Source organism: Crocodylus porosus, unplaced genomic scaffold (genome assembly GCF_001723895.1).
Source record: "Crocodylus porosus isolate Cpor-Errol unplaced genomic scaffold, CroPor_comp1, whole genome shotgun sequence".
Lineage (NCBI taxonomy): Eukaryota > Metazoa > Chordata > Crocodylia > Crocodylidae > Crocodylus > Crocodylus porosus.
In genome coordinates this window covers 66,911,368-66,934,790 of record NW_017728906.1, presented here as the reverse complement: position 1 = coordinate 66,934,790, position 23,423 = coordinate 66,911,368, and the positions used below count along the sequence as shown (strand labels likewise).

Here is a 23,423-nt window from a genome sequence, read left to right as displayed (position 1 = left end):
TAAGGATGCTGCAGGTTTTTCCTCCCAAGGTGGAGAACCTTGCATTTTTTGGTGTTAAACACCATCAGGTTCTCATCTGCCCGTTTGCTGAGCTTGTCCAGGTCAGCCTGGATCACCCACCTGTCTTCTGGCATGGATGCTTTGCCCCAAAGTTTGGTGTCATCGGCAAACTTGCCCAGTCCACTCCTGACTCCAATGTCTACATCATTAATGAAGATGTTGAACAGTATGGGTGCAAGGACAGAGCCTTGAGGGACCTCACTGGTCACAGGGCACCACAATGAGTGACTGGGCTATATGGAGACATTGGTGAAGTACTCAAGTAATATTGAACCATCCCTACTTCCCAATGGCTTTATCCCTTTGAGAAATAGTGATCAACTTCCCTGCAGGCTATTTGCCTGTCATTGGTCATCTTGCACCCTACCTCTGGAAGTTAAGGTAACCTGGCACAGGTAGAACAGCAACAGGTTGCTTTGAACATTTTCAAGATTGTATTTCCTCAGGTGATAAACATTTGTGGGTCGTAACTGAGCTTGTTTCCCCCTTGCCATATTTTTCTCCAATCACATGCTAACAATGTTACTGTGAAGTTGTGCCTGAGTTCTGACCAGGAATTCCCATGCAAAAGAAGACATTGCTTGTCTTCAGCAGATACAGGTTTCACTCGCTTTATGCTGCATGTGTTCCTGGAAAACAGCACACAACTCAAATTCGTATAAAGGGAACCCACTTTACAATGTAACAAATAGGGATATATTCCAAGACCTCAACTCTACAGACCCCCAGGCCCGTTTCTACCACTTCTACAAGACAGTTTTGGTACTCAACAACAGCAGACAGTACACGCAAGCACAAAGGGGTGGTGAATGTTACCATAATGGGGATGGCAACTACAGAAACACGTGTCACAGACAACGAGCCAGGAGCACAGATCCACACAGGAAGCTATATTTTGGTGTGGGTCACTCCCACAATGCACAGCACAAAGCAGCTGACTGCAAGCTTCCACCACACTGATTGCATAAAAGTGAATTTACCTTGCATATATTGAATTTTTGGTATAAAAAAGGTCATCACGTAAGAGTGAATTCACACATACAGAACCTGCATAAAGCTAGTGAAACCTGCATAAGCACTAATTTCTGAGAGGATGATTTCCTTGTATGAAAAGATTTTCAGTCACTAGTATTCTGTTACTACCACTTAGAGTACTCTGAGTTTGAGACCTTTGTCAGTAGCCACATTCTAAAAGGTGTTTAGGTATCAATGTCCCCCTGAAATCACTAGGATTTACATGTCTGAATATCTTTCAGTGTCTGGAACAGTAACTTGAAAGGCTGGCTCCTGAGCCAGTATGAAAACACAGTCCACTTGCTAGTAACTTTTTTTTCTATGCAATTACATTGCATGTGTAAACTTTAGGTAACAGCCTGCTTTACAGTCTGTTCATAGCTCCTTTTCCCTCTTTCCAAATTTAGTGTTGCTGGCATTTCTCATGGAGGTCCTGATGAAGACTTCTGGTGAACAGCATTGACTGATCTCTCCTCAGTGCCAGCCCAATGCAGGATGAAGCAGCAGCAGAACTGCTTTTATTTCAATATGGCTGAATAGGGGGGATGAACTGGGGATAGTTTGTTATAGAGCACCATACAATTTTAAAACAGTAACTGCCCCTGGAGTAACTACCAGGTTGAATAGTACTAAGAATACCACCTATGACTAGCAGTTGCTAACCATTGTAAGCAAGGGGTCTTGAACTTGGTGTGTTAAGTATCACCACAACTTTCCCCATCTTTACACAGTATTCCAAGTGCTCATCAAAAAGGGCCTGCTACACATTCACAGGTATTAATTTATGATAAAATTCAGGCAAAGTAGGTTTGAAAATGGTCCCCTTCCCTCCACAGGGTGCTTACCTTGATTTTACAACTAGCATGTTAAGTAACTATTATAAAGCTCAGATAGGACAATCACTTTTAATGTAGTCCTACAGACAAATGTTACTTGGAGAACAGTATAGTTTTAACAGTGCTGACTGGAGTTAGCTTAAATACTTTTCTATAGAAGCAGTGATATACGCAGGAACAATCCCCCACACGTTTAAACAAGTGATCCTACTGCATTCAGTCTCTTCTGATGCTTTAGCCACTCCACAAGAGTGATGCAACAAGCTACCATGAGTTTGGGGGTTGCATTTTGTAGACTGTTCTTGGTGGGTGTTTAATAATAAAAAGTGTCAGCTGTGCATTGAGCAGTTCATTAATTGCCAATTAGGTCTAATGCTGAAACATTTTTTATGATTGCAGGAAAATACTCCTGCTAGAGCTAGCTTACTAAAGGTGTAATGTACCAGCATCCTGTACTTGGTAATTCTGAACCTAAATAATGTATAATCTGCAGCTCTGCTAACTGAACACATTGAATTTGAAACAACTGAAAAATGGCATTAAAGTCCTGCCTTTGACACCATCATTGTATTTAATAGTAAGCAATCTGGCTTGAAAACCTGGTGAAAAAAACTCACAGCTTTTTGGCATCATTTTTAAAAAATAAGTTAAATAAGACTTCTGTTCCTGAGGATGTATACATTTGATTGTACATAGGAGCACAATAGGGAGTGTTCAAAGAGACTTGAGATAGCAGCTGTACCTCAGTAATCAAGAAGGCTTCCTACTCTACAAAGTATGGAAAAAAAGAGAGATTATTGATATGGTTTTGTCCTATGTAAGTTATCATTCAAGAGACTGTCTTGATAGCAACTTCTGGCCTAACAGTTGTCCTGGTCACTGCATGTAACATTTCTGTTGGTGAGAGATCAGCTTAAAACTGCTACAGCATTTTAATTAAATACATTTGTATGGCATGGTAAATCAGGTGAAGACATTGTCGTCGCATTTCCTAGTCGTTAGGGCTGGAAGGGACCTTACAGATTGAATCCAACCCCGCTGCACTTGGGCAGGAAAGACTGCTGGGATCAGATGAACCCAGCAAGATGGACACCAAGATGCTCTTTGAGTATTGCCAGGGTGGGTGACTGTACCACCTCTGTGGGGAGCCTGTTCCAAACCCTCGGCACTCTACTTTTAAACTTGTAAAGAAGTTTTTCCTTCTGTCTAGCTTGAAGTGATCCTCAATCAGTTTGTGCTCATTATTTCTTGTCCGCCCCCGGGAGGCCTTGGTGAACAGATGTTTCCCCAGGCCCTGATGTACACCCTTGATATACTTATAGGCTGCTTTCAAGTCTCCTCTGAGTCTTCTTTTCTCCAGGCTGAACAGCCTCCTTGTCAAACCTGCTCTGTAGGCCTCTAATCATACATGTGGCCCTCCTTTGGAGTCTGTCCAGCTATTCCACATCCTTCCTGAAGTGTGGCGCCCAGCACTGGATGCAGAACCCCAGCTGCAGTCTCACCAAGGCTGAGCAGACATGCAAAAGGCATTGGTAATGGTAACAGTTAATAACTGAAGGAAAGCTGTTTCTTTTACTCAAGATGAACTTGTCACAGCAATTCAAGAGCTGCATAGAATGGAAATTCATCAGAATAAAGTTACCTTACTGCCCTTGCTTGCAGAGCCAAAAGTATGAAAAGTTCTTAAAATAAGCATACACAACCATCGTCTCTATTATCTACAAATATTTATTGTAACACTTGGATATAACTACAGGAAGCCCTTGGCACTGATAGAAAATATTGATTCACTGTTAGGTTACAAAAATTTATACATAGCAAAATTTAATGCTCTTTACATAAAAATATTAGACTACTTAAACAAAACTTCAAAAACTCCCAGTAATAGCTACATTGAATTAGAAAAGAATTAGGCTTTAAGACACTGCCTTCATTACCCTTATGCAAACACTGGGCTAGAACATCACCTGCATTGCTGTAGAAATGTCTCCTTCATGCAACAGGTAAAACAAACACTAGGCTATTGTTGTATCTGCTCTACATAGACTGCCTCATTTTTTAAACTGTCAGATTAGACTTTTAGGTATTTAACCAAAAATTCAATTGCAGATCATATCTGAAAATGTCTCCATATAATATGGACTTACCTAAAGAAATTTGTGCTTCCTTTTATTTAATATTCAGCAAACAGTCAAAACTATCAAACCACACGTTAACTTAACATGGGTATAGGACTTGACTTTACTATTTTTTTTTTCAAATGACTGTATTTGTTTTCTTCAACATTTATATTTATATATATATAATATTGTAAAGAACAAACACCAAATATACCATCACTAATACTCAAGATATCACTGGATAGTTCTGAAAAAAACGATTAGAAGGCAGACTTCTGTGGAAAATTACTTCAATATGGCACCAGGTATTTTTTGCCGAACACCACATTTTCTTGTTGCAATATCTGATTAGTGAAGAGAAAATGAATAAGCACTGGCTGTAAATTTGTGAAGCACCGAAGTAGAGAAAGGTTGCCAGCTTGTGTTCTGCTTTATGGCTGTAATGTTTTACATACTTTGCATGAAACTCTGCAAACTTACTACTCTGCTCATCTGCAATAGTCAAATCAGTGTCATTTTAATAAGGTAACACTTTTCACATAAAAACACAGGATAATGGTCTCCTGCTACTATATAAATGCTAAGGCATTTATAGAAAATAAATATTTAAGGCCAAGCTGACATTTATTTTCTAAGAAGGTGATCATTATCCTGACTTAAGGGTTTACATTCTATCTAATAATTAAAAATTAGCCTCAGTACACTCAATCAACTAAATCAGTATGTAGTTTACCTAGGTAGTAAGTACAGAATAATGACTGTGGCACACTGGAGATAAGGCTGTTGCTCAGTGGACATCAGTCATTTAGCCCATGAGAATAGCAATTTGAAAGACTGCCATTTTGGAAATCTGGTTTATGGAGAGGCTGAAACTGACATTAAACAAACATGAGCTATTAAAAATCTGAGCTAGCCCCTATTTCATGTTGCACAGACCAAGGAGTCTTGTTAAGTTACATAAGTATGCCTGTGCAAAGTGTATACGGCTTCTGATCTGCTACCTGCTGGTCTTGATCACCTGCCGCAATTCTGAACTTACGACACAAGATTGAATCCTGGCCAAATCCTAGCATAGCAAAGTCTTACAAGGATGAATTATTTGGTCACTTGTTGCAAAGTGTTGCCTTTTAAAATGCTGGGAATGAAACCTCCAATCTCTGTATTAAAGGAAGGAATGTTACACACTGGAAGGTTTCTCTTTGAACATGTTCCAGGAACTTAAATATGAAGTTTTACACTTCTATGTTTGTTTGAACATAAATCTGAACTGCAGAGCAGCTGTTCGCTGATTTGTCAGAGCTACAAAAATTCTTCAGTGGAATTACCCTGGCAAACATTTATGTGTAAGAATTGAGTTGCTCTTTTGACCGAGACTGGATATCCTGAAGCTCCTGCTCTTCTTTTGCTTTGATAGCCTGGTAGGCCTGCATTTTGCTTGCATCCTTTAAGTAGGCCCAGTTAGAAGACAGTATCATGAGGAAGTGGATCTGGAAGAGAAGGGTGAGCATGATGGCTAGTGAGCATGTCAAGAGGCAAAGCAAGCAGCTAGTCAGATTAATAGACACTCTTTAAAAAAAACAGTTATTCTACATTAATAAGCATTCTGGTATTAAAACGGGCACAGGGCCTCATTTGAAAAGACCTCTAGAATTTTTGCATGCTAGTCTTTTAGTTTGCTTATTAGAGGGTTAGTATGCAACAGTAGTAAACATGAGCTAGAGTCACTGATCAGTTAAAATGTAGTATAGGGGGGAAAAAAAGCAAAAAACAAAGACTTTTTTGCAATGGTCAGGTATATATTTTCTGCAGGTTCAGAGAAACTAAGTTCTCTAACTTGTTTACATGGAGCACAAGAATTCTGGTGAGCCTTTATCTCCCTTCTACAGAGCAGATATGAATTCCATCTCCCCCCTGGAAAAACAAGCTTGAAATTGCAAACAGCATTTATTTTTTGTGAAAAAAATTGCTACATTTTAACATACGGGGAAAAAAATTAAATAAAACAAATGTGAGTCCAAAATTAAGCAAAAGCCTGCAGTCTCTGGGTTAACAAGTTTTAGTGGTTTGTTTTTTTTTTTAAATTACATTTGTCATCTGCCATTATCTACTTTCTGGTAAAAAGTGAGCATATTCAAAAAAAAATGTTCCTCTCACTTTGCGTAGTAAATTCTTCCCAATTTCCTTTCACCATATTTCATGCAAAAGAAATCTACATCTGAAAAACAAACACCTCTACTCTCTTGTACCTTTTCAGCAGTGTGAAAATATCTAAATCTACATGCAGTTTCTTTCCCATATAATTATACTTACATTTTGAGATCTGGCTACTGAGAAATCAGTTACTAAATGTGAAAGCTATTAGCATAGAAGCTACTCAGTTGCCGTCCCTTAGTGAATTTGGAGTCTAGTAAGAAGGTGATTGTTTTACGCAGAGCTGTAGAATGATATATTTTCATTTTCAAGAGCGAGCACATCCTGGCAGTTAGTTTAAAAAAAATGCTAGTTTTCATTTTTGTGGATTTTCTCAGCTTTACTGACAGGCTGTGCCTTGTGGATCTATCAGTCGGACATGGCAAATGCAGGCTATGAAATGACCTGGAAACAGAATATTTCATAAATATATGCTCTGTGTATTTTCAGCCAAAAATTTAGTGACTGGGACTGGTCTTGTATATCTCCTTAAAAACTAGCAAGTAGCAGGCAAAAGGGAGAAATTAGTGATTGGCATTTAACCATTCCAGTCGATGTTTTAGAGATGACAGTTTGGAATTTAACATCTCCAGTTATTTCCTGTCTTCAAAGCATGGTGTACAACATCCCTGAAGTAACTGAATCCTCTCAATGTGTAGGAAATAGCCAGATCTCATCCACATCATAATTCGTATACAATAAGCCATTTTATTAATCTAGGTATGCTAAATGAGCTTATCAAAGCTATTTACAAAATTACTGTAACAAAATTGAAAAACTAGACTCTTAGTCTAGGGTGTCAGTGGTATGTCAAGCTACATAATGCAGCTCTTTACTGGGCTTATACAATTTAGAATTTAGTGCAGCAATCTTCCCGACTCTTAAACTTCAAAACAGCATAGTTATATGTGGTAGCCATCATGTAGATCAGCTGGTGGAAGAGAACAAAATACAGGACAATAAGATACAATAAGCCAACAGCTCGAGCCCACTTGGCTATTTTCAAAAATGCTATGACAGATACTACTGCATCTCAAATGATGAATTAAGACTTGCACTAACCCAGTATTTAGCTTAGATTTAGAGATATCATTTAAAGGCAACAATGGGGCTGCTTTAGTGGAAGAATAATGTATGACACCTGATTTTGGCTCTTAGGCGGTTAAAAGTGTACAGCTTCAGTAATGCATTACTGTAAAAAAAGTGATATGTTAAAGCCTTCATTTCCAGTTGCTGCTGAGTATAGCTTTTGCACAGCAGCCCAAGAAAAAAATTCCTGGGTCTCAACAAGTGAAACAACAGGTTTACATACTACTTTTCAATGCAAAACTAAAAAAGGAAAAGAAATTTTAAGAAGTCCTAGAGGCACACTAGTCCAGAAGTAAAGTTGTGATTATTTTCAGAGAGATGAAAAAACAGTATCTTAAAAGCATGTGTAAAACCATCACCACACACTCTCACTCAAAGGCCACAAGTTGGGACTTTCTGTGTTGAAGGTGCCAGTTTACCTTGCCACAAACAGGAGTCAGGCTGAAATTACATACTAACAAGTGCTAACTTATCACATGGTATTTTTAAAAAGTCAAAATTTAAATTCCCTCCTCCCCAAATCAATTCTATTTTAAAACAAGATCTTATTCAAACACATTGGGTATTCGCTTGCCTGTAGTTGGAAGCTATCTTGTTCTCTCTCTCTCTCACACCCCTCCCCCCCCCCCACCAAGTGACTTCTGGAAGAACTTACATAACAAGAACTGTATTTATTTTACTGGAGGTATCATGTGTAACTTGTTCTTTAAACACCGCCGCATTAAAAAGCTGAAAAGAACATGTTACATTAAAAAAAGAGACTGTTACCCACCAGTGCTATGACAGTGGCACCAGCTCCAGCACAGGCCACAATGAACAGGTGATATGACATGTAGAACTAGAAAGGAACACATTGAAATTAAAACCAATTGAGAACATGACTGAATCACAATGAAGTCATCTCAGTGCATACTTGACGCTTTTATTTTTATTCACTGTTTTTCCTCTATTCAAAGATACTCTGTATAAGTATTGCAGGAGTTTTACAGTCTGACTAAAAAGAAGCCCAAAAAGAGCCTTTTCAGAACAACATGCATTTCAGAAGTATTTCCTTTTTCTGGATGGCAGGGAAAGAGGACCTGTCAATAACCCTGATGCTCGCTAGTGTGTAAAGATGATACAAGCAGGTTAATAAAAGTCTCTGAAAAGGGCACTCTCTTCTTTCCCCCTTTCATTAAGGGTTACGAGACCAGCAAATTAGTTATGCTAGTGTACCTCATTTGTGTTGCAGATATTCTCTAAAACCGGACCACAAGCTCTGCCAGGTATAGCATTCCAGGGGATGATGCCTGCAGTGACGACACCAGAGCAATATGTATCATTGGAATCAATAGCCAACATAACTTCCCATTCATCTTCTATCTCTTTCCTCCCCACCCACATGCCAGTTGTGTTCCCTTATTGTGCACCCACACATTGACCAGGACAGCTTTTGAGTTGGCAGGAGCAACTAAAACAATCGTTCAGACTACTTTCTTCCTACATAACGACTAGCTGCTTCTAGCCAAGATACGTTCTCAGATGTAGGCTTCCCATATGGCAGCCAAATGGTGGCTTTACTCACTGTGGGCCCCATCACATGCTCAGCACTTGTAGGAGGTAATCTGTGCCTCAGAGAAAGTTCAGAATTTAAGAAGTCAATAGGAACTCAGTAGGTCCTTATCAAACCAAACCCCAGTTGAGTGTTCAGGGTCCCACAGAAGGGGAGTATACCTATGGTGGTAGGGCCCTCCACCATGTGCATGGTGACACACAACCAAGGGACTCTGTGAAATCCTTTCAAAGGGTACCGCACCAGATTACCATGGATAGCCATGGAAACCCCTATGCATAAATTACAAGATGAATCCAGAGATATCAAAAACATCCGGACCTGTCGCAGTCTGAGTTCTTGGCAAAAACAAAGTTGTGTAGTCAAAAGCAAGTGAAACTTAAGTGCTGCTAGTTTTTGCAGGATGCCTTGAGTCTAAAAAAATGAGAACCCCTACAGCAGGGGGTGAAGAATCCTTTCTTTCTGTGTTATTTCTAGAAGGTACAAAATTTAAGAAGTGAACCCCTTTTACCTCCCAAAATGTGCTAAATAATTATCCGTCTTTAGTTTTTTAAACTAGATCCTATTGTCACAGTAATTTTATCTTGAAAGTAACCATTTTAAAGTGTATTAATACTTGGCCTTCATACTATAACTCAGAGTCTTAACTCTGCCAATTGGATAAGCAGGTTCTTTGGACATACATTTTTCTTAAATTGGTACAACTCCAGAAAGAGCTTCATAGTTGAACTTTATATGCTGTTTAAATAAGAAAGTGTATAAGGCTTCAATCTAAAATGCGTTTTACTAAATAAGGCATTACCTGTATTTTTTAGTGAAAACTAAAAATATTTTTGGTCACCATGGTTCAGATTTTCAAGGGCTTTTTAGCTAAGTGTAAAGGGATCTTCAAAAGTATCCAGCTTGTGTTTAGGCATTTTACTTCCATTGCAATCAATTGCAATTGAATACCTAATCTGTTTAGGTGTTCCTGAAAATCCCATTAGGTACCTCTGCATCTCTATGGACCTAGGCACTTTTAAGATCTATGTCCTCCAATTTTTTTAAACATCTTATCCTCTTGCACCTGGATTTTATTCATAGAGTATGAGTTGAAAAAGGAAGAAAGCTTTTTTCCCCAGTCAGTTTCTGAACTTTGAATGTAGTCCAAATGAAGAAAATGTTCTCTCTGCAACTGCTTGCTAAAATTGGAAGCAAACGTAATTAAAGCAAAGGACTTTTCCTGTGCAACGAACTGAAACTAGAAATGTACAACTATCCATGTTCATTCCACTGTAACGCACAAAGTTTCAGTTGACTTTAAGTTAGATGTTTCTGTAAGAATTAAAAACCAGCATGTTTTTAGCTTGTCAAACTTTAAGCCTCAACATAATTTCAAATTTAATTTTAAAAGTTTTTGAAATAAAAAGCGATTTAAAAAAAAAAAAAAGATTCCATTTTAATCCACCCTAGAGAAAAGCATTTATTATACTGATTGACCTATTTTTATTATTTACGTATTAGATTTGCATGTCACCCTGACATCGTATGGGTAGCAGCTACATTGCTACAACATCACTACAGGTAACTTGCCAATTCACTTAAACAGAATGCATCTGAAAAGAGGTCACTGTAATCTGCATTATTTAGAAAAGTCTTGACATATTCAGATATACTTTAGTCTGTTGCTTTTTTGTTCATCTTATATGGCTGAGATTAATCTAATGAAGATAGAGCACAGAAAGAAGATAAAGCATTTAAATCAGGATTAACATAAGTACCATATTGCCTGATATCCACGCAGATCTGGTCTCCTGAAGCTGTCATATTTGTCTGGAGTGATTTGATGACTTCACAACTTGACCATATGTTATAAAACATAAAGACGGGCACAGCAGAGAAGCCGAAGACACCAAGCCAGGCTACTCCAAGTACATAAGTGAGGAAAACAAACTAGGCAGAGAAAACAAATTCCATGTTTAATTTTTTGTAGGTGACAAAATACATGCACTTTTCCAAGAGATCCTTCTTAAAAATAGGGTCCTAAAAGTGATTTCCAGATACTTAAATATTTAAAGCTGTTTTCCATTTACAAGGAAAAATTTGCATGGGATCTTTTGGGCAAAACAGAAATGGCCAGGTCAGCATTTGTCGTTGCCTCCTCAGTATTTTCTTCAACCAATTTGTCCCCCGAGGCACTAATGAAAATTTAAAATGCAAACACTTATAATCTCTTTGAGTAAGCAGCTTGCCCTTCTGAAACAGCAGTTCATTACTTTCATGAATTCTTAACCAAAGGAAATCCCAGTTTTCAGTTCAAACTAGTAAACTGCCCACTATTTTTTTCTTTTTAAAAACATTTACCAAATATACCAGAAATACTTCAGTGCCTGAAAGCTGAAAACTGTGGAGTAACCAGCTCCCTAGAGACTGGTGTATTTTGAATGTAAATTTAAGGAAACCCATTCCTGGAAAATGAATGTGGATGCATAAAAAACAAATATCAGAAACTTTAACTGAGATGTATATGGCCAAATATGAATGCTTAAAACTCTTTAACATTAATAGGAAGCATCACAGAAAAGCAATAATCATAGAAGTGCCACAGCATGGCCTTATAACATTCCCTCTTTTTCCATTTTAGTGCAGAGGCAACTTTTTTAACCTTTTTTTTTTTTGCAGTCAGCAGCAATGGATTTGCATACTATGGCAGGCATTAGTAAATCCAGACTCTCTCAGCCTAATTGGATTTTATAGCAGTCACTGAAAGCTAACTGCTTTGCCACCTCCAGATGCCACAGAAGTAGAGAGCAAGTACTTTGTGCTTTACTATTAGATTCCTACGCAACTCCAAATTTAAACTTGGCTACAGACAACGACAGTAAAACTGGGTTCAGCCTGATTTACTAGTAGCAGGCCCCAGGTCTTCCAACTGGAGTCAGTCCCCAGAAGTGTTAGGTACTACAGGAACAGAGTCTTCTCTGGAGTGCTTAATGTATTGCAACTACTAGACGAATCAAGAGGGTGTATAGCCAGCAGACAGAACAAGTGGTGGGAACTTTGTTATACAGATCACCTGTGCCTGATACTTGCCAATCAAAAAAAATAAAAAAAGCTTGCTTCACATTTTTCTATAATTTCACTGAAGAAATTAATTTGAACCTGGCTAATGCAGTGACTAGTTATATGTAGTTTAATGTGTGCATTCTCAATAAACACGGATGTAGGAAACAGACTGAAGTCCTTTGTAGACAGGAAGACGACTCAAAAAGGAAGCGCCACAGAGCGGAGGAATAGCTCAGTCATTATGAGAGGACTGATGGATTAGTCAAAGTTGTAGTAGTAGAAGTCCATTAGCACAAAATGACATGGCAACAGGGCTGAGACAGACAGTGGGGGTAAACTAAATGGTTGGCGATTGGCAATATACATTTTGTAGTTAGAGAGGCAAAGGAAATTGTGAGTGAAGAGCAGAAGTTGGAGGTGTTTGCTAGAGTGCCTAAGATCTATGGATTTATTTAAGGCCATCCAGTAATACCCTCACTTACCCTATTCATCATATACCAAAAGGGCTTGTTAACCAAAGTGATGAGATAAAGAGACCCTTATTTTAATTACAAAAATCTTGTAGTTAATAGATCGTATGTAGCCAAGGGAAAGTTATAACCTCACAGACATCTGATATGGGTAAAATCAAAGGGAATTTTTTTGTGTGCGTGTTGCAGTAGCAAGTGAAACTGAAAATTATACCTTCAAAAGACAGCTATGAACAGTACAAAGGGGACCTCTATTCATTGGCAACAGCATCACAAATTATAACTGCCTTGATCTGTTAATATTACTTATGCATTTCCTTTTATGTTTAATGAATACCATCACTTTAACTGTGAATGTATTATTAGAACTCTCATAACTTATGTAGCTTCCAGATTTTCTACACTTTATGATGATTCATGTGGTGTATTCATTGCAAGTCTTACCTCTGCACTTGTGTAAGAATGGCCCGTTTTTCAGAAAGCCATATTTTTATACCTTTTGTATTTACCATAGTTGTGTGCACCACAGATATTTAAGCAGATGAATAATTGTTTGTGCTCGCAGTCACTTAAATTGCACAATTATATACTTAGATGTATGAAAGTATATGTATTTCTGTTTTCTGGTCCTTTAAAAAACTTTTAAACATAACAGTTTTGTGAAAATCACCCTTGCCTGCCCAATCATCCATCCATCCATGGAATAGCTACCACTTGGAAAATTATCAATTGTATGTTATGTTTATTATTTTTAAAGACTGCAGTTGAAAATTGCTCTTTGTTAAATATTCCCTTCATATTTTTCACAGCCAAAAACCCTCAATCTTTCTGTAAGCAACAGAGATTCTTTTTTTTTTTTTTTTTTTTTTTTTTTAATTAAGATGCAATGTAAAATCGCATCAAAAGCCTCTTCATTTTTCACCCACTCTTTCCCGTGGGTGATCTGTCATATTGCTTAGCTTCTTTCAAAACTCTCAGCTTTGAATCAGATTTTCAGGACAGCTTTGAAAACCTGTCTTGAAAACAGGTCTTGTGTTTCTATTCTTACAGCGTACGCCCCTGGGAGAATGTGGGCGAGAATCTGAAGTTTTACTTCTGGTGAATTGGTATTAAAATAAGTTAAAAATAAAAAAGTATACTAGTGCGGAAAACAGCTTGGAACTTTTAAAAAGGTTTTAAACATTTCAATTGTGACATGTGATCCTACCCAACCTTATGTTATTTCCCCATCAGTGAAAACGGACAACAGTATTTGCCTGGATATGCGAAGCTTTATTTACTAATGTATGAAGGATCTTAAGGTCTTCAGATGGAATGTAACACAGTAGAATTACTATTTTTTTCTTTTTTAACTCTGCACATACTAGAAATTTCACAGCCTGAAGTGCAGGCCTTTCAAATGTTAAGAATTAAGATAATTTAATCGAATGTGCAAAGCTGGAAGGGGCCTCAGGAGGTTTTCATAGATTTCATAGACATCAAGGCTGGAAGGGACCTCGGGAGATCGAGTCCAACTTCCTGCTCAAGATGGGACCATCCCTGTCCAAGCCATCCCAGACAAAATGATTTGTCTAACCTTCCTTTCAGTGTAAGGTTCTACAAGATCTCTAGAAATCTTTTCCAGAGCTTCAACACCTTCATAGTTAAATACTTTCTAATATACAACTTATATCTATTTGCATCACAAGTCCTTTGTTTCTTGTCCTAAACACACAGAACAATTGAGAATCTTCCTTTCTTTATATTTAAAGAGCGTTTTCAAATCTCAGTTTGCAGCCCACTGTCACCCACAGGTTCTTTTTCCGAGTACTGCAAATGCAATCAGTCATTTGTCTGATTGCATTTGTCCCTTTTGTATTTGTATATTTGATCAACCCTTTTTGCATCTGATCATTCCATCTTAAGTACAGAACTTTGCACTTACCCTTACTGAATTTCATCAGATTTTAGACCATTTTTCTAACTGATCAATCTGAATACCAATTCCATCCTCAATCTCATTCCCAATCCAATCCTCCTCAAACTGAATTAAGAACAAAGAAGTCAAAATTATGTGGCCTGGGAACCATACAAGTATCTAAATAGTCAATCAAAAAAGTTTGGATAGCGTCAGTTTCAAGAAGAGGTGAGCCATATGAGAATTCTGAGCACCTCGGTTTCCAAGTTTAGCTGAGCAAAAACGTTGCAGAGCAAAAGCATGAAGGTATAAACTTAGCAGGCAAGATCTGAGCAAATGAAAACTACGACAAAGAGAGCTCTACTGTTTGGACTTTAGGGAATGAGGTGACCACTGCAACGTTGCACTTACCATTCCACTGATGCATCGGCCACAGGCGGTCGTTTTGAACTCACCATGCAGTTCCTTCACTGCACTTGTTGTATAAAAGCCTTCTGCCAAAAGGATTATTCCATACAAGAAAAAAAATGATGCAATGCCATAGATTACATACTGCATTAGCTGTATTCTAAAATGGAAAGAGGAAAAAGATGTTGTCATATTTTGTCACATTAACACAAAGCAGATCTTATTGAATTATGTTAGGAACTCATTTTGCCAAGAATCCATTGATACATTGTGGATGCATTTTTAAGGAAGAGGATTGCTAACAGGTACTATGAACCCCTCTTTACAGATGGTTAATAGACACTGGATACTGACTTTCACCTGAGCAGAGCCAACCTGGTACTCAAATGCAGTTGAGTTTTAATGTACTGACTTGATTATAAGACAAGGTTTTCTCCCATTCAGCATGGGGGAAGGGGGTGGGGAATAAAATATTCAAGCCTTGTCTTGTGATCACATATAACTTACCTCAACTCAGAAAGTGTACAGGAGATGGCAAGGTTAGGGAGGATGCAGCCATGCACCTAGCACATGGCCAGCCAGCAGAGGGTACCTGGGCTCCCCTCAGCATGCAGGGTGGCTACCTGGCCTGTGCAGGGTCACTATGCTGCTGCCTGGCAGTGCATGCGATTTGCTTCAGCACCCATTGGCTGGAAACTGCACATGCAGCTCAAAATGACCTGGCAGGCACCAGTCAAGCACTGTCCCGGCAGCACAGGTTTCTGGCCAGCATGTACGGAGTTGCTCAGCTGCTGCTCAAGCAGGGGGTGCTGAAGCACCTTGCCACATGCCAGCAGCCTGGCTGCATCCCTTTAGATCAGTACGTGCTAGCCAGAAACTCAGCACGGCCAGGGGCTGTGCTGGCTGGTGCCTGCTGGGTCATTTTGAGCTCATATGTGGTTTCCAGCCAGACGGTGCTGAAGCAAGGAACTCAGCACACAGCTCGAAATGACCCGGCAGTCACCGTCTGTGCGGCATCAATTCTGGCTAGACCACCAGTAAGTGCATGAGTGCTATATACAAATTGCTACAGCCATGTTTAAATTTCAAAGTTCTTGTTTTCAAGTTTGCTCCTTGCTCTCATGTGCTCAGGGAGAACAATGTCTGACAGTGAGGAAAAGGGGAAGGGGCTGCTAGGGGACAAAGTCAGGGGGTAGTAGAAAACAAAGGCTACCTGACAGATTTAAATCCTACAGATTTATTGTCCCCACTATAGCAGTGGATGGGGAACAAATTCAAGGCAAAGCTCCAATAATTAGATTCTATACCTGGAAAATAACACGTTTATAAATTTTGCATACATAGACTCTAATCATTGGGGGTCATCTTATTATCAAGGTCATCTTCTATTCAAGCAAATATGGTAATTCTGATTCTTATACTGACTACTGTCTTATGAGATGGTCGTGATCTTGAAACTTCAGTTTCAAGCCTGCAAAACAGAGCTATTTCTATACTTTATATGGACATTGTGACCCCAACTAAACATTTATGATACAGTAAGAACACAAATGATTTGAAATAGTATGGGTTGAATAGGACCCTGATATTCCAGCCATGCAGTTCTCTGTTCATTTGGTTAGGCTGTCAGAGAGCACATGGCCAGCTCCCCAATTCATATGCCTTTTTGGGCTCCTCCATCCAAGCAAACTAATTTGCAAATTTCTGCTACTTTAGGGGAGTTTCATAGATTCGGTTTAGCAAGAAATTCTTTTAATGGAAAATATTTGTACGGCTACTTAGGGCCTGCTTGAGTCCCACTATGCTTGCATGGGAGTACCTTCAGTGCCTGCATCATAGTACTGCCTTAATTTTCAGATGGAACTTTAATCCAATTACACTGAGGCACACAAGCCCTTCCACCAATGGCATGGTCTGTAACCCATGGAAAAGCAAGCTAAGGTACGGTTCTCCACAACTGGAAAGTGTTATGCTGCCAAGAGATGACACCAAGTCGTTTGGCCCACAGGACTTCCTACAGGTCCAAAAGTCTGGCAGTAGGGTGTGGTGAGAGTCTTAACTGCTGCTTCGGGAGCCGCAGCTATTAATGCTGATGTCCCTCATCCACATTTTCTGGAACCGTGCAGAGCTGTGTAGGCCAAATGATGTGGCTAACAGATCAAGGTTGTGGACTGGCCCTGTGCAACTCCTCCAGCCTGCAAGGCCATACGAGTTGGCCACCACTTCCCTAAGTGACCGAGGAGCCCTGGGGTGGGAGGGCCTAAAAAAGGACCCTTACAAAGAGGCTTGCCCTTTGTGTGGACCTGACCAGATGGTCACACTTGGTGGGTCCCTCTTCCTATGCTCCAACACCAAAGAAATTCTGCTTTTTCTACATAGCCTTGAAAAAAGTGTCCTCACATTGCTGAGCAGACCTGAAGCAATCCAGTCTGCTCAGAGAGCAGTGCTCGCTGAGATGATGTTGACATTGTGGCTTTGAACAAGAGGCTGGCAGACAAGAGACAGCCAGCCTGTAACTTTATTTTTGTTGAACACCATTACCTGCAAAGACATTCTTAGCATTGAATCTGGAAGCTGCAAGCCTCCTACAAGGCATTAGTGATAGACTGATGTACACCCCTCTCATCAAGGGGCCACATGCTATATTCATTAGCATATATGCACTGACATACGTGTACAGAAAGAGGAAGAAGTAGTTATTCAGTACCTGGATCAGTCTCACTCTGACCCAAATCAGAAAAGTCAGTTGTCTTGGGAAACCAACTTTTGTGCTTTTCTATCTGGCATCCACACTGGATTCTGCAATCTAGTGCCCACATGTTTTTGTATCTGTGCTGTATTTTGGCAAGCTGACAAGAGGATGGCATCATGGGTACATCTACAATCCCTTCAGTGACATCTAATTGGCTACATTATGGTGTGGCAGAGATATCTTAATGACATCAGAATTACTCAAGGTATGCAAGCGTCTGAGACTGCCTGATAAATCATCAAATGATGTGTTCAAAGTTAACCCTGAAAATTCAGCCCAAATGCCATATCATTACAGCTAACAGTCTACTAAGGCTAAATGTGGACTGTCTGAAATGAAAAACAGGCTTATACTGACTGCAATGTGGTCCTGTGTTACTGATACAGACTAATGTCTGAGGCATCGTCCCAGAGCAATCTGTCATTCACTAGGAATGGCCAGGCACACGCAATTTAGGTTTATGTATAAAACAGATGTTAGAAAAAGATCTATTAAAAGCTTTGATGATTGATAAGGGTATTCAGAAAAAGGCATGTCACGATGCTCATGTGAAGTTTCTAACAGATAAAGTACATGAGGCTGGGGTTCTTACATTTACTTTCTGGTTGTGAAACCCAGACATTCTCCAAATAACAGAAATTTCACCTACACAAAGTACACCAATATTTCTTGTGCTTCCTCCTGAAGGTCATCAGGCAGTTGGACCAAGTAAACAAGCCAGTTGGTACAGCATTCAAGCATAGATAAAGCAGGCTCAACACCCCTGGGTTTGCCTATGTTGCATGCATGAGCAACGAATGCATGCTTTAAGCAGCTCCTATATACAGGAGTGGAAGTGATCAAGAGCAGCCAAAAAGGCATTTTGTGGACCTACTGATGTTTCACCTCATTCAGAGCAGTTTGTCAACTGACTGCTGGCATTGCTAGCTGCACACTGAAATCTCATGGCAGGATCAAAGAGGGTTTTGACCTCTTTGAGCTACAGTGCACTGCCAACGTGCAAAAGTGAGAGGGTTTTTTGCCCTCCTCTGTAGAGAGGGATGTGGCTCTCTTCCTGGGATTCTTTTAAGTATATATTTAACAACCTTTTACAGAATCAGGATATTGGTTGGCATGGTCCCTCCCTGCTTTACCTGTGCAGGTTAGGGTGTTGTATTTTGTGTTGTGTCGGGAGTGACTGTCTAACTTTGCTAAGATGTCAGACAATGGGTTTGTATAAGATAGTTTGGATAGGGATGATCCTGCCTAAGGCAGTGGGGGTTGGACTAATGGACCTGTGGCAGTCCCTTCCAGTTCTGCTTCTCTGTGGGCATCTTTGCCTATGCTCTGAGGTGCAGAGAGAAGATGCTTTAATTAAAACGCCCACAGCACAGTGCACTCACTGTCTCCTGCTTCAAAATGGCAGCGGGGGTGCTAATGCACCCCAACACCACTTTGAAGCGCAGACACGCTGCACACACACAATGCCAGGGGTGCTGGAGCATTCTAATTTGATTAATCAAATTAATCCTTAGGAATTAGAGCGCAGCAGAGCAGGCATCAGGCACGTGTATAAATGCCCTTTGATAAGAGAATTGTACAACGCTTAAACAGCAAAAAGAACAGACCACAGCCACAGGTTTGTGAGTGGCATTGCAGGGAAAGTGGTTCAAATGTTTGGCTGTAAATTGGCCTAGTAAGTCAGGCACGCTTGTTGCAACAGTGGTGTAACATGGGATGGGGGAGCAAGCCATGTGCCACAAGCACCAGCTACAGGGAGGGGGCCAGAAGGATGGGGAGGGGGTGCCTCACCTTTTAGTTCCTTGCTCTGCCTGTATTTTCCAGCTGCAGGAAGCACTTGGCTCCAGCAGCGCGCATCACGGAGCACAAGGCGCTCTGAGAATTGTAGTTTTGTAGAGCGAAAAAGTGGAATTTGCTGCTGTTGGGGGAAGGGGAAGGAAGAGAATCAGCCCAATATTTTGCCACTGAAATCAGCATTTTTTTTTGCCTTCTCAACATGGGCCTCAGCAGCAAAAAAGAGGGGTGAAAGTTTCCCTCAGCAGCAGCAAGCTCCAGTGCTGTGCTAAAGAACTAGGATTCCCAGAATATCTTGCATTCCACGAAACACTGCCTGCACCACTCCCGTGCGCTGCCTCCTGTGCAAGCCAAGCAGGGGAGAGGCAAGGGTGAGAGATGGCTGCCTGCAGCATTCTTCCCACATTATTCCTCTGCATCCCACTTCTAAAATTATTCCAACTGCTATCTCCTTAGGCTGAGACAGAACTGTAGGGCTGGAAGGGACCCCTCTATGGGTCATCTAGTCCAACTCCCTGCTTGAGACGAGATGTTTCAATTGATTGGTCTTGGCTGTCTCATTTGGCCAGAGTCATCTCTAAAATTGTGGGGAACTGATGACGACGACAACTTCCAGGGAAAAAAAAAAGTTTTTAGGAAGTAAAATGTCCACAACTCCAAACTGCTAAAATCTGGCAGTTTTTCTGATAGTTCCCAAAACTTGGAATGCCTTAAGATTCAACCTTGTCTTCTAAGTTGAGTCTATTATGATCTTTTTTCTTCCCCACCTATGATAAAAATGAGTACTAACGAGAGTGCTTTGTCTAACAAAACGACTTGTCCAATTTATGAAGATACATCAGAACCTTTGAGTGTTTTTCACAATTAAATCTCCAAGCGTTTCACATTTCTCCTAAATCCCCCAAATTATCACTTGTCATTAGTGTGAAAATGCCACACTTATTTTTTGAAGGTGAATTTAGTTCTTGTGAAAACCACTACCTGCAACATTCTGCTTACAGAACAAGACTACTCAGTGCTGCTTTTCCAGTGTCATTAATAACTAATAATTATGTCCTGTTTTGAAAGAATTGCTCACCAGAAATTAAAAGATAGCTAGATCTACACGTTCACCTACTCAGTTCTTAGCCACTCACCTGAGAGCCAGTCTAATAGTGATTTCAGTCACACTTGAACAGCCTTCCAATGATAATTTTTTTTTTTTGCTTTATTTTAAAAGAAAAGAAAGATGCTGAATCAAAGTCATTTAGGAAAGAAAATGTATGCAAAGTCTTGATGCACATACTGAAGCTATCGTTAGAAAAAAGGCCATCACTCCCTCAAATAATGATGGGAGGCAGCGGTTTTATTTTCATCATGGCATTTCAAACCAATTTAGGAGTTTGCTCCACCTACACACCTGCACTGGAAAAAAGACGAGCTTATTTCATAATTCAGAACATTGGATTTGGCCTCCACATCAATATTAAATTCTTCAACTGGTTTCAAAGATGACAGATGATTATTAAGTCTGGTTAAAATTACATTCCAGTAGAACTGGCTTATTTAAGTGCACTTTTAAACCTTTTTGTCCTTCAAAGAGATGTCATTTTTTTTCCTCCCCAAATCCTCCCACTGCTTCCAGACAGCTAGCATCCACAGCAACGCTGGTAGCAACTGCACATGTCCCTGAGACACAATTAGTTTGTGTTTCCATGGCTCCCAATACTGGTTTGATGAGAAATAGTTATTCAAAACAGCTCTTCCAAGTATTGCTATCACAAGGTCTTTTAAAGCTTGCTCCCCATCAGTCTATATAGGATGGACTCAATTGAATTTCCCCTATTTTTTAGCTCAGCTAAACAAATTAACTCTTATGTGATCACAGCTTAGTCTGTTATGCAACAGTTGTTTTATTTCTATAGCAAACATTCCTTAGCACTTAACTAAAGGGATTAGATGCGAGGCAAGTTCTGGAGGTAGGGAAACTGCCACTACATCATCAAATGCCAAATGAACCACATTAGAATGGAAAAAGCTTTCTTACGTGGTATCCAACAGTAGGTGTTAAAATACAGTACATGTTGAGCTGCTAAGTGGGGACAAATTCCTAGAGTCTGCCTGCCTTAAGGAACTGTCCTCCTCAAAAGAAAATTGATGGGAAAATTTCAGGATCCTGGCCAAAACTTATTAATACCACGCCAGTGGTCTAAGGTCATGAGTGAGATGATGTGCCTTGAAAGAAAGGAGCTCCCCCAAGATTGTCGAGTTCTCCTGCCCACTTCCACCAGCTGAACTTGCAGGCTGTAATACTTCACTACCACCCGCCTCTGACCTACACAGCACAGAACTGGAAATTAGTTCCCACTGCTAGCAGGAATTAATTCAGCTTTAAAAAATAAAATCAAAGCTCTTGAGATTTTTAGCTGGAGCAGTACACTTCTTTCTTCATGGGTTTTCAGAGTATTGGTCTTACAATCAGAGTTCTACGGGGCCCAGTCCTGAACAGTGCCCGTGCCCAGTCCTGTGTAGCGTGAACAACAGTGCATTGCCAGTGACTTCACTCAAGTCCTGGCCTACGCCATCCTCTAGTCACTAAGCATAAGGGCTGAAAGGGAAAAACCAAACACAAGAGGAAAGAAAAGTTGCATCCAATGTTGTGATTTTAATTATAGTGGGAAGGCTCCCCTTACACAAGGTTCCTCCTACTGCTCTTTGGCAAACACTTTGTCAGTGAAGCATGCTTCTCCTCAGACAGAGGCATGGTATTAACGCTGTGTGCCTCTTCTCTTCATAGCACTTGTTGAGCTGCTACGACAGCTGGAAAGAGTTGCACAGGTTTGAAGTACAGGCTTGAAGCCTCATGTAGTGACTCCTTATGGAATAAACGAAGACTAAGCAATCTTCACAAGCTGCTTTGCAGGCTGTTCCTGTGTGCGAAAGACCCTGGGCACTTACTTTCTCTTGCATTTCATTCCTCCTTTAAGAAAGCACTGTGAACAAGTATTCCAGCCCTGGTACATGCTCTGTATGAACATCTGCAGTAAATGAGATATTCAGGATATTTTCCATTTCCCTGCTTTTGCCCCTTTTCAGCCTACTGCATCACATTCTCTCCGAACACTAACTAGGTTGTTTCTTGTAAAAATCTTCCCTAGAGAGGCAACCCTATAGCTCTACCCAGGAGAGAGAGTATGGTCTGCAACTTCTACCATCAAACTGCTTATTTTCTTCAGGTGAAACTCACCTTTAATGTTTGACAATACTAAGAGACCTTTGATGTCTTGACCATTTCTCACTCCAAGGTTTTGTTTAGGGGTTTTTTTTTTGGGGGGGGGGGTGAGGCTATTTGTAGGTCATAGGCCTGATGCCACTCACTACACGCAAGATGATTTCTACCCTTTCTGAGGACAGTTTGCTCTCATTGCAATTAATGAATGGACATACATAACAATGGAGTGTTCATATATATACTGGTATATACTGAAACTTCATATTTTTAGTGCTTTCTCATTGGCTGGAAATCACTGCAATTTTGCAAAGAGTAGTTAGCCACATTAGTCTGAAGTCAGTCACAAGGCAGGGTAGACATGCACCTTTTAGACTAAGTAAGACACGGGGAGGTGGAGGAAAAGAGCAAGCACACACAAGCTTTCACAGCTTAATTAAAGTGAGCTTCAGCCCATGAAAGCTTGTGCTCTCTATGTATTGTATTTAGTTAATTTATAAAAGTTGCATATCTACTCTGCCTTCTGCCATTTTGCAGTCAGTGCTGATCCGGATCTTACAGAGGAAAAAACTGCATTCTCTTGGGGATTTACATCCATTTATTATATATACACTGCAAAATGCCTAATATTATTTAAAGATCCTAATCTTCAAAGTTAGGATGGATCCAAACATTAAATCTCAAAACTCTGTTTGCATTTTTCCATTGATTTTTTAGGCCCTAGGCTGCTTTCCTAAAACTCTTTCCAGGCAGTAGAAGAAAGGAAGGCATTGCATACTTACACTTCACTCAGTAGAGCATGGTCACTGGTGTTTGTGGAGAAATGCTGTTCCAGAATAGATACAGTTCCAGTGAGAGCCACATGACCACAGCCACAAAACAATGCTACCCCAGAGAAGCAGAGAATGGTTGCCACAAGTGAAGCATATGGAACGCCTCCCAGGCACTTAATGCAACATTCAAAGCAACCTAAGCAGAAAAGATAAAA

The 23,423-nt window shown here is 40.0% G+C and overlaps 2 protein-coding genes across 11 annotated transcripts in view; one reads left to right on the top strand and one right to left on the bottom strand.

Moving 5' to 3' along the window:
* OFD1 (OFD1, centriole and centriolar satellite protein) overlaps window positions 1–2,472 on the top strand; it is a 61,652-nt gene extending 59,180 nt beyond the window's left edge. Inside the window, exon 23 of one of the 4 annotated variants that reach the window (XM_019529310.1) lies at window positions 1,482–2,472. In XM_019529310.1, the coding sequence (XP_019384855.1) occupies window positions 1,482–1,527 (46 nt within the window). In that variant the 3' untranslated portion in view covers window positions 1,528–2,472. Of the gene's footprint in view, window positions 1–303; window positions 595–1,481 lie in introns of those variants that run through there. The other 3 variants (XM_019529309.1, XM_019529311.1, XM_019529308.1) reach the window with 3 other exon arrangements.
* A 1,148-nt stretch (window positions 2,473–3,620) lies between these two features.
* Window positions 3,621–23,423, bottom strand: part of GPM6B (glycoprotein M6B) — a 164,308-nt gene continuing 144,505 nt past the window's right edge. For 5 of the 7 annotated variants that reach the window (XM_019529303.1, XM_019529304.1, XM_019529301.1 and 2 more), the window contains 6 exons: window positions 23,218–23,404; window positions 14,685–14,841; window positions 10,622–10,793; window positions 8,525–8,598; window positions 8,082–8,147; window positions 3,621–5,517 (listed from right to left, as the gene is read on the bottom strand). In XM_019529303.1, coding sequence (XP_019384848.1) covers window positions 5,368–5,517; window positions 8,082–8,147; window positions 8,525–8,598; window positions 10,622–10,793; window positions 14,685–14,841; window positions 23,218–23,404 — 806 coding nt within the window. In that variant the 3' untranslated portion in view covers window positions 3,621–5,367. Of the gene's footprint in view, window positions 5,518–6,097; window positions 7,152–8,081; window positions 8,148–8,524; window positions 8,599–10,621; window positions 10,794–14,684; window positions 14,842–23,217; window positions 23,405–23,423 lie in introns of those variants that run through there. The other 2 variants (XM_019529307.1, XM_019529305.1) reach the window with 1 other exon arrangement.